The sequence below is a fragment of the Callorhinchus milii genome, unplaced genomic scaffold, assembly GCF_018977255.1.
Source record: "Callorhinchus milii isolate IMCB2004 unplaced genomic scaffold, IMCB_Cmil_1.0 Scaffold23, whole genome shotgun sequence".
Taxonomy (NCBI): Eukaryota; Metazoa; Chordata; class Chondrichthyes; order Chimaeriformes; family Callorhinchidae; genus Callorhinchus; species Callorhinchus milii.
The window spans coordinates 9,906,795-9,918,625 of NW_024704764.1; the positions used below are offsets into that span (position 1 = coordinate 9,906,795).

At 46.8% G+C, this 11,831-nt stretch overlaps 1 protein-coding gene across 2 annotated transcripts; it reads right to left on the minus strand.

Annotated features, from left to right (window-relative positions):
* Positions 1 to 370: 370 nt before the first annotated feature.
* gosr2 (golgi SNAP receptor complex member 2) lies at positions 371 to 11,513 on the minus strand. Of its 2 annotated transcripts, XM_042343339.1 has the most exons (6): positions 11,433 to 11,512; positions 7,810 to 7,874; positions 6,781 to 6,889; positions 5,900 to 6,032; positions 5,138 to 5,278; positions 371 to 2,101 (listed from the first exon to the last, which is right to left on the minus strand). In XM_042343339.1, the coding sequence occupies exons 1-6, from the start codon at positions 11,459 to 11,461 to the stop codon at positions 1,940 to 1,942; spliced, it is 639 nt and encodes a 212-aa protein (XP_042199273.1). In that variant the 5' UTR covers positions 11,462 to 11,512; the 3' UTR covers positions 371 to 1,939. The 2 variants fall into 2 exon arrangements, with proteins under 2 accessions (XP_042199273.1, XP_042199274.1); XM_042343340.1 differs by lacking the exon at positions 5,138 to 5,278 and having other exon boundaries at positions 11,433 to 11,513.
* Positions 11,514 to 11,831: the final 318 nt, after the last annotated feature.

The window sequence follows — 11,831 nt, forward strand, 5'->3', positions numbered from 1 at the left end:
TCCGATGGTGTCAGAATTTGGATCATGAAGTGTCACGGACCCACTCAAGAACTTTTAAGGGGCCGTTTGGAGAGGAGCCAATGTCAGCGCTGTTTGGACTTACTGAACCAATGTCCGAGCCGGGCAGATCTTTAGGACACTCCAGGGCACAACTAAGCAGTCTGCCTGGCTCAACACCGGAGCATGGTTGCACAATTGGAGCGAACATTTTAAATAAAACGATCTGAAATATGTTGTAAAGCGAGTTAATGGAAGATCTACAAAGTGTGGCTAGTTCAGCAGTTTAAACATGAGTCATCAAACCAAAGGGTCCAACGTTGTTCTGTAAACCAAACCAACTCAGCCAAGTGACAGCAAGAGCCTTATGGAGTGAAGATTTAACCTAGGTTTTAATCCGATTGAAAGACAACAAGCAAGCAATCTTTTAGGTGAATAAATACATCCAGATACAGTTTCTAACTCAACTGATGACGGGAATCAGGCGGCAGACCCAGTCCTTCATCTAGTTTAGCAACAGTCCATTAAAACAATTTGTATTTATTGGTTTGACAAGAGTTCCAAGTACAGCAATGTTAACACACAGCTCATCATGCTGATGGATCCTAGCAGGTTCCAGTTATAGAAGCAGCCCAGAGGATGAGGAGAGGAAGTCATTGGAACGTTGAACAAACATAACATTTTTAACTCACTGAGGAGACTGGTGCTCAAATGGAACACCCGCTTGGTTCAGTTCGAAGCAGAGGTAACTGCCCCGACTGCCAAACGGAAATCTTAGAACACGTGGCCACGGTATGCATGCTGCGTTCACACGTGGCTGCGCGTTTCAGTAAGAGGGAAGAGTGACTTGCTCGATAATCATGATCTTAGCACAGAGTAAGGGAATCAGGTTTCGAAACATGCACCTCCTCGCTGTTAAGTCTGGGGCTAGCCTATTGCACTCTTATTTACTGAGGTGCCCATTTACTGCAGATTTTACACACGTATCTTGTTCCAACAGAGAGAGATTCGCAACGTCAATTTCCTCTCAACTCATTCTCTCCGGCTAACTGACTCAGCACCTATGATCTTCTGACTTCTTCCCAGGATCAGAAACTGTAAGCGAGACATCTTACACCAGCAAGTGCATCACAAGCAACAAGGCAATGGCTCCGGCTTAAATACACTCAGGCTCAAACAGCAACAGTTGAAAATTTCCACGAGTAATTTATTTACGTTTTTTACATTTGTAAAGTGAAAGGTTATTATTTAATCAAGAGGAAAGGCAGGATGTTCGGGCTAACTTGGGGGGGGGGGGATGTCCCCTGAATTTACCTCCCATGAGGAGGGTAAGAAACAGATCCCCTCCTCTCCATCCTCCACTCTCAGGGTGGCCGGGATCAGCAAATCAAGGATTGAAGGAATGAGCTACCACCTTACCATGTCAGTGATGACTAGTCCTCGCCACTGGCTGTTGGTCTGAGGGACAGACTGCGACAGGGAATGTACTAATGCACCACATTTGGATTCAAAAGAAATGATTCTGATTTCAGTCACCTGGAATAACCGTGTTTCAGGGGCTGGAGAAGGAGATAAAGAAAGCAAGCTTACTTAAGGTGGCTTTTTCTCTCTCTCGTGCAGCTGAATTTACCGCAATTAAAGTCAACTTTACCACAATGTTGAAGGAACCATCTCCACCAGCACTAAGAGATGGGTAAGAGACAATAGAAATAATTAGTACCTAGCACTTTACTACCATTGGGAGTGTTAGGTTTTTAATCAAAGCGACTGACGTTTGATCCACAATATCTTGACCATGTGAAAAAGGTTCACATGTCCAGACCAACCGCCTGTATTTCATCCCAAAATTGGGGGTAGGCCGTCTGAAAGAAAACTTCCGAAAGAAAAGGAAAAACAGTCTCTTCCCGGAAATACTGACTGGTTTCTGAAGGGCGAACGCTATTCAGGTTAAATACTTGATCACCAAGATCATGACGAGGCAGGTAACAACCATCCCACTGATCATGATAAACTTGTCTTGGAAAGCCCGCTTCTCAATGAGCCGCATGACCGTATTAGACATTCCCAGCATGTTGGCCACATCCAACACCTTCTTCTGGGCTCCCTGTAATGGAAGGAGACGCACGTTTTAGAGAAGCCTGGACTGAAATCGAGAAGAAAGCATCGACAGAGCCAGAGAACTGAAATGATCACGACCTCCCAGGAACATTCTTATGAAGGATAATCTTGGTCAAAGACAAGTGAACAAGTGGAACTACTCAACACAAAGCTGTTGTTTTCAGCCCATGGATCTCTAAAGAGAAACAGCCTTTTAAGCATTTAAGATCTTTTGTCTTTGAATTTAAGATGCAGAAGTTGGGGAAAAATCCTATTAAACTCAAGTCTTAAATCGGAAAACTTGAACTAAAAATAATAATAGTCCTTGCATTTGATATGGCGCCTTATCATGTCTTTGAGACGTCTCAAAGTGCTTCACAAAATATACTGTAAATTGTAGTGAGTAGAGAGAATAGAGCAACCAGTCTCCCCTCAGCGCTCTATTCCTTGAAGTGTGGAATTAATCCAGTGGTTCTCTCTGCCTCCAACAGCTGTGTATCCTGAACGTGGTGCAGAACCGACTCGGTAACGCTGCTCGCTCTCTGCCTCATCTGCTCAATTGCTTCAGTCATCAGCAGAATGAGGTCATTAAGTAAATCAATTTGCCGACTTCCTGCTGTTGAAACGAATTTTGCCAAATCTTTCATTCTTGCTTGAAATTCAATTACGGAACTCGATATACCCTCAACATAAAAGTTATCTACGGATCTGCATGTGCTTAAAGAATAAAATAACTTCCAATTCTTTGTAGAGGAATCCAACCCTCCCCCCACCCCCCGCTGACACCGTTATTGCTCTGAGAAATTCTAATCTGCAACACTCAAGTGCTCAGATAACAGTAGCGCAGCACAGGGCAAGCAAACGACAATCAAACGCACAATTATACAAGTCAGAAACTTCATCTAAAATAAAAGACACAATCTTCATTCCTCTACCTCCTGCTCAACGTTTAAAATACACGCTTAAGAGGAACTATGAAATAAAACGGGTGTCTTGTTGTGAAGATATATGTCACACTCATTCTAAGCACAAAATGGCCGAATTTGGGGTCGCCGCTGACACCACGCAGGAAGTGATCGAGCGACGACCTGACGGCTCGGTCATTTTTCAGCGCGCAGGAAGCCGGCCCATCCACGCCGGAAACTAACTGGATTTATAAACAAACCCGTCTTACAACATGGTCGCCCTGTATCCACCGGTAAATTTTGTTTCTTAAGAGCTGACCAAAATCTACATTTGTCAAAAGTTATTTGGGGATTTCAGATTTGGACTGTTGGGGCTGGAGGGAGGGCAAATAGACAGCAGTAGCTCCAGCTTGATGGGTCTCCACAATAAGACAGGGAAAAAAAGAAAGAAGAAGTGAAGAAAAGTTGGGTCTTTCACACCTCCTGGTGGTGGGTGACAAAGAGATACTGATATACACCAAGAATGTGGACACCTGCATGTCTGTGGGCTACAATGGGGGACCTTAATATAAATAAAGGGGTGGGAGGGGGGTGGGGGCAGCGAGAGAAAGAAAGAGAGAGGTGGTGGTGGGGGGGGGGGGAGAAAAAAAATTCTATTTGCTAACAAGACTACTTTTGATACACAATGAAAGAACAGTGGAGATCAGAGGGGTAAGTCGGAGCATTCTGGGACACTACCCTGTGTGAAGGTCACTATATAAACGCAAACTGCTGCTGCTGCTGTAAATGAACACCCTCAAACCCAACAGAAAACTAAGTCTGTGCACCAGCAGTTCACGGTTAATTAGCAAACTTTTACTTTAAAGACACCAAGCCATCATGCAATCTCTCTCTCTCTCGCTTAGACGGACGGTTATGAACTTGGGTCACTTCTGAGGCTGTGAAAACACTTCAAGGACACACAGATGCCTGGCTGCGTGGGCAGCCATGTTGGGGTTGACGGCAGGAGTCTGACAGCTTGGGAACCCGAAATCCAGCTCTGTGACTGGCGAGAAAGGATCCCAAATAACCAATCTCACAGCTGCAAGTAAGTCCAGTCAACTGGATGGGATGAATGTTAAAGAAAAACCCAGACAAGCCGCAGTTCCCACACTGTCAAGTTAAAACAACTAAAGTGTACACACCAGTGCTATTCCTATGACATGTGGACGTTTTACAGCAGAGGGGAGATTTTAGATCGTGCTGACTGATTGAATTCTGCACGCCCTGATAGAATAAGCCTGCCTTGCGATTCTCTTAGCTCTGTCGTCGTCGGTTCCCCAGTTCCCAGGGACCACACCTCTGATAAAAAAACACACACACACACGTTTCTCACTGACTGTCGGCACAGATAGAGGAAAAGGCCACAGAGGGAGAGGGAGGAAGAAATGAACTGAACACGGTGAACAAACACGCGCAGCCGGCCGAGCAAATGAAACCAGATTCTCACAGGCGCTTCAGGGAACTGGGAAGACTTTTTCCAGTCCACAATCATGAACTGATTAACCTCTGGAAACACCTCTTTTTCCTCCTTCAACAGCAAGCAAAATCCACATTTTTTTTTAAATGCTCCATTTGCACCATTTCCACACTATAATAATAATAATCCTTGCATTTGATATAGCGCCTTATACATTTGAGACGTCTCAAAGCGCTTCACAGAATAGACTGTAAATTGATTGTATATTTTGTGGGCGAAACACAGTAGCCAATTGTGCACAGCAGCGTCCCACAAACAGTGGTAGATTGAATGACCAAATTATTATTATTACTATTTTTTTTAAAGGATTATCCCCAGAAAAGAGATCCACCAATCAACTAACAGCTGGGTTCCTATTGACTGCTAAATCAACAGAGTCGTAGAGGCGTCTGGAGTAAGGAAACTTGTCCAATGTTTCGCCCTGCCTGGGAATCGACCCCAGGTCCTCTCGCTTGCGAGGCGACGGTTCCAACCACTGAGCTACAGGATTCCCTCATTAGATAGAAATACCCAGCGTTAGACATTCAGCTGGAATATTCCTGTCGAAGGAAATTCAGAAGCACGAGGCTTACAAAGAACAAGCCTCTTTAGAGATCCTGCACGTTTTGTATTGTCCCACCTTAAGTGTCATCCTCTGCTCCCGCAGTCCATTCAGTACAGAGGACCCGCTCCCCAGAAGATCGTCCATCCCTCTGTGTGCATTGTGTAAAGAAGTGTTAAACTGCAAGGTCTCGTCTATTGCTATTGAGGTATCGGCGTCCTGCATAAAAAATAGGGAGGTCCTCATTATCCAAACCGGATTCTTCAGCGAATCAAATCGGCCGTTGAGCATTTCCCTTTGTAAGTAACCACTTCTTTTGGCAAAGGTGCCAGGTTATTTGGTCAAAGGTTATTCGGGCTGCTCCCCAATTTTTATCAGGTAGCATTTGTTTGTGTGTATGTACGTCTGAGTGTTGTGTGTTGGGGGAGGAGTGTGGGGAGAGGGAGCGAGGGCATGGCTATTATCAGACAAGAGCGAAACTCCACACACGGGCACATTACGGCTACACTATGTCTCACAGTAGAATACTCTTGCCAACACTCGCTGCCAAAGGCAGGCGTACGTACTATTGGCTATTTGTGAAGTGCCGACTGAATTGAGGCCTGGTGGATGGGAAAGTGTCCAATTGCTCGGAGCCCCTCGTGAAAGTTGTGGTGTAGGGAGTGAGCTGGAGATGGGTGTCGTTGCTCTGACCTGCCCTCCAGGTGTATACCTCACCATGTGGGGATGCTGTCCTACCGCAGCTTACACACAGTACTGGCTTCTCCAGTGCTTGAAGCACTCCACCAGCCACCCTACATCCAGCATCAACCAGACCGAGCAGTGAGTGAAAGCTCTTACGTTGGTTGTGAATGTACGTGACAGTAGCTCCTCTCGCTCCCTGTCCTGTTGCTCACGGGTATATCGTCGATGCTGGAAGTTCTTCAGAGCTGTCTGCAGGTGCTGGCAGTCGTATTTCAGTTGGTCCACACGACTATGGAGAAGAGAGTTTAACACAGCGTTTTTGTTTGAATCAATTAGAAATATTCCACTCAAGCACTAAAATAAGAACAGCCGGCTCTGGGAAACATCTGCCCAAAAGAGAGGTTCTGAAAACCATCAAAACAACAGCAGCAGCAGCAGCAATAACAACAAGATTAAATTTGTATAGGGCCTTTCACGTCAGGAGGACGTCTCAAGGCGCTGGACAGTGAACAGCATTTCAGACCCAAGCTGGGATCAGGTTCAATTTCAACTACAGTGAACAACAATAATAATAATCCTTGCATTTGATATACTCGCTTTTCATGTCTTCTAGACGTCTCAAAGCGCTTCACTATAAAGTGAATTGATCGTATATCTGTGGGCGAAACGCGGCGATTGGAATTACAATGTGAGGTGGTTAGAAAACAGGTGGAATTCTGAATTCCCTGCAATTCATAATACTGCTACTAATAATCCTTTCATTTGATATAGCGCTTTGCACGTCTTCTAGATCTTCACAGGATATACTGTCAAGTGGATTGACTGTATATTTTTGGCCAAAACAAAAATATTGATTTGGTTTAATACACGTTTGTACAGCAATCAAAATGTAAGTTGCGTGTAGGGCGATTGCAGTATTTTTTGTTAAAAATAAACTTGACCTTTCATAGCACGGACTGGCTAGCTATACCAAGAGAACTTTTCCGACATTTCTTATTCATTTTAACCTTCAAGCTATAAATGCTTCAAACGCTTACAGCTTGGCGTTCTGTCGTCTGTTGGGAGGCTCTTTGCTGGTCAGTATTTCAAGTCGCTCCAAGTTGCTGAAAATCTGATCGATTCTTGCTTGGATCTCGTTTTCCACCACTGCAGCCTCAACGCAATCGCCAGGTCAATCGTCATCGTCGATGAGACAAAGAAAAAGAAACGCGAGAAATGGTCAAGGTTTAATACGCTAAACTCACTGATATCACAGTACTGCTGTTAACCATTCGTCTGGTGATTTCACATAGGAACATAGGAACAGGAGAAGGCCATTCAGGCCCTCGAGCCTGTTCCACCATTCTATAAGATCATGGCTGATCTGTACCTCAAATCTAATTACCCACTCTTGCCCCGTATCCCTCGATACCCTGACCTAACAGATATCTACGCACCTCGGTCTTGGACAGATAGTTTGTGTTTGCTGTTCACACCGTCATAAGAGAGGTTCAGATGAAGAAGGTCCCTTTGGCCCATTTGCGTTCATCTTCCCCAACAAATCTGTCCTACCGTCCTCTCATTGTGGCATCAAGCCGTTTCTTAAATCATTGCGCTGGCGTCTTGTGACAGGACGAACAGCTGATTTGTTTGTGTGACCGGACAGTTTAAAATACACGACCGAACCCACGTGGGAGAAAGCGGTTCTGAAAGGTGCTGACTGACCACTACACGTTTATCACCATTTACAGATTCCCCCTTTTATCTCTTGAGAGTTTAGGAACTATTATCCCAGCGGAATCACAAATCTTTTAGGGTAGGGGGTGGTGGAGGAGTGGTGGAGGAAGGGGGGAAAGACGTCTTCAAACATTTGTATGGAATGTTTTTGTTGAATAAAACGAAAATAAAAAGGCCGACAGGATCCTGTTCCTGCAGGCAGACATATCCTGAGAAACCACCCAGTGACTTGTGACGTCAGGAACCCATCGCTATTATAAAAACAAGGACATTCTTTCCCTTGGCACGGCCTCTCCCCGCCCCGTCGCCTCCGCCACTTGGCACCAGCCTGGCTCTGTTTAGATACTCACAGTGAACAGACTGTTGGTCTGCCTTCTCCAGCCGCCCCATGTGAGTCTGCACCTCGTGAATCTGCCTATGTACGGAGGGGGGGTGGGGGGGGGAAGAGGGAGAGGAAATGGGTGGTTAGCATCTCATCTACAGTATCTGTAAACCGACTCAGGCTGGGCCTGCGAGAGGAAAGATTATTTTTCCTGTTACTGCCCCCGAGTAGCCCAGGCCCAGCCTGAACAACAGCAAAGGGCACCAGGAGAGGCTGAGCTCTCACAGTGAGAGATAGCAGGCAGCGAGTGGAAAGAACGATGCAAATCTGCAATGTGAGGCAGAGCAAGGAGGGTCCATTGGAGCTTCCTGTATGGAACATCTTTTCCATCAGCTGCTGCAGATCGTGGGATGTTATAACAGACTCACTATTAACATTAGGAAAAGGAGTGCCCCCCCCACCCCACCCCCTCCCTTCACAAGACACCTGCTGAAGTCAGAGCACAGAAATCCAGCCGTGCAATCCTTCATTAACACCCATCACCGAGCACCTTGAGATGCGAGGCACTGATATTGTCGAGGATGTACAAGTCAGCTCTGCTTTGAACAGCTCGTATTGCTCCAACTCTCCTAAACACGTAGCCTGCAACGGTATCAAGGACAGGCAACACCTGATTGGGGCAAGCGATTGCTTTCTGGTCCCAGCCAAGAATCGCTTTAAAAATCACCGCCGTCCTCACCGTTCAGCACAAGAAGTGCTTGTTTCGCTTATCGCTTCACCCGCTTGATTTACAGCTCGCGAGGAATGAAAGCAATTAAAAGTGAATCGAATCTCTGTAAATGAAGACAAGTCGCAGCAGCCTCAGGCGGGCAATAAAAATACCTGCTTCAGATAGCTGAGGTGAGCACAAACTACAAGGGGGCAAAGGGCCCGAGGGATAAGCCAGGTACTGGCAGGATCCAGGCCGAACCTCTCTGAAGATTAAAGGTAACACAGGCAACTCGAGGTTGGCAGCGAGTTGTATTGGAACGTGTTTCAATCAAACAGTTCCAAGAGCAAAAATGAGAACAAAGTAAAGTGATTTATGAAAGTCCAAACCCGGAGATTGAATTTCTGGCTAATAATAATAATAATAATAATCCTTACATTTGATAAAGAGGCTCATCACATCTTTAAGACGTCTCAAAGCCTTTCGCAGAATATGTTGTAAAGTGAATCGACTGTGTATGTTGCGTAGGAGAAACGCGGCAGCCAACTGTGCACAGTCGTGGATTGAGTGACCACATTATTTTTGAAAATACTTTTTTCGTGTGGAAGGATTTATTACCCCCGGAAAAGTGATCTGCCAATCAACTGACCACCAGGTTCCTACTCACTGCCAGGTAAACAGAGGCATGTGGAGTAAGGAAACTTGCTTAAAGTGCTCTAACCAATACTTTACAGGACTCCACTTGTCCTTTGGCAGGCTCCCAAAAACAGCTTTGCCTTGCCACCTCTCTCCCTGCCTCCTAAAACTGCAACTCTTCAACTGTGCCTTTGGCAAACTAACATCTTTAATTATCTTCTTTCCCTGATGTGCATCCAGCGTGCACATTTGGTCAAATGCTTTGAGATGCTCGTTCCCATGAAGCCCCCTATATGATCACCAGTTGCTGCTGTTCGAATGGCCAGGCCGCTGGGCGAGGTGCGAAGTCAGTGTTACCCTTCAGTGGAAATTCAGTTCCTCGCCCTGTGTGACCCACTCATTTCCCATCCCCGTCAGTTTCCTGGTGAGGTCACCAACCAGTGCTTCTTTAAACAAAAGAATCCCACACCAAATAAAGTAAACGATTATTTGATTACTATTTGATTACAGAAGCCCAAACTCTCCGCTTTAACAGCGGTCGTAGTATCTTTTGTCTCAAACCCAGACAATTGCTGATGAACTGGTTGAAAAAATCAGGGAGTTGTTCACGCTGTCGAGACGTCTCAAAGCGCTTCACAGTAAAGTGAATTGACCGTGCGTTGTGTGGGCGAAACGTGGGGGCCAATTGTTCCCAGCTGTGCCCCACAAACAGTCGTGGATTGAGTGACCATTAATCTTTTTTGAAGATGGTGAATAAACTGAGCGTTAGCCTAGTTATTCCAGGCTAAATCTGTGACTATAATAAGCAGTGAGCCTGATACCAAATGCAAGGATTATTATTATATTGGCACTGATTAAAACATATGCATCCACACCGCAGTCCAGTTGAGACGTGGATTACCGGTTTCCTGTTTTTTTAACAGAGGGGGAGGGGGGGGGGGGCGGAGAATAGTTCAATAATTTTGATTCTAGAATAACGACTTGTATTTTGGGAGTTTTTTTTCCCCCGGTATCCTGGTCGACAATCCTCCAGATAAATTGGTCGTTTACCTCATAGGCTGCTCGAGGGACCGACAAATACACATCACTTGGCAGCATTTACCCGTGTGAAGTGAGTTCAGTCATTTCGTGCCAGAAAACACACAGTCAATTCACTCCGCAGTAAATCCTGTGAAGCGCTTTGAGACGTCTCGAAGACAATAAGGCGCTATATCAAATGCAGGGATTATTATTATTATTATTATTAATATTATGGGCACTGGATCAAATGCAAGGATTATTATTTATACGGCGCTTTTCACGTAAAGGAAACATCTCAAACCACTTTAGAAAATAAGGCTAAAGAACTTTATGAATAAGATTAACTCGAACTGAAGTGAGCGTTGGTTACAGTGCACAGATGTGGCAGCCGATTTGTACCAGACAGAAATTTGGTGCAGACACAAGACAGACAGACAGACAGAGAGAGGTAGAGGGAGACACACACCCACAGACAGTGAGAGAGAGAGACACAGAGACGCTCACGGACAGAGAGCCCCCTCCCCCATACACGCACACACCCACAGAGGTACAGAGACACACACCCACACAGATATAGTCATACACAGAGACACGCACACACACAGATATGGACCGACACAGACACACTCGCATGGAGATACATACAGACACACACAGACACAGACACACACACAGAGATACAGACACACACAGACACAGACATACACACACATACACACAGACAGAGACACAGAGACAGACACACACACACGGAGACACAGACACACACAGACACAGACACAGACACAGAGACACAGAGACAGACACACACAGACACACACACAGAGATACAGACACACACAGACACAGATAGAGACATACACACACATACACACAGACAGAGACACAGAGACAGACACATACAGATACAGACAGATACACACACACACACGTACAGACACACACAGACACAGATACAGAGAGACACACACAGAGACACAGACACATACACACAGACACACACAGACAGAGACACAGAGAGAGATACAGACACACACACACACACGTACAGACACACACAGATACAGAGAGACACACACAGAGACACAGACACACACACAGAGACACACAGACACAGATATAGACCGACACTGAGAAACACTCACACAAACACAGTCAGAGACACACACACACACACACACAGAGACACAGACAGTGACAGAGAGGGGGTGAGGGGGTCGGGGCTGAGCTGATGTCCCGGTTGGTCCTGACCTCAGTGACCCCCCACTCCCCCCCCGGACACTTACTTGTTGGTCTGATGATAAAGGGCGTCCATCCCGGCGGCCGTCAGAGGGCCAGAGCTCGGGGCCCGGGGCCTGGGCAGGGGGTCCGGGGGAGGCCGGAGCTCGGGGCCTGGGGAGGCCGGGGCTCGGGGCTCGGGGCCTGGGCAGCGGGTCCCGGGGAGGCCGGGGCCTGGGGCCTGGGGTCCGGGGAAGGCCGGGGCTCGGGGCCCGGGGCCTGGGGAGGGGGTCCCGGGGAGGCCGGGGCTCGGGGCCTGGTGCTCGGGCTGAGCCGCGGCCTCTCTCTCGCTCGGTGTCTCTCTCAGCAACACGTCAGCACCGGCGGCCTGAGGACCCCCCCCGGCCCCCCCCGGCCTGTCCTGTCCTGTCCTGTCCCGGCTCCGGGGTCTCGGCCTCGGTGTCACC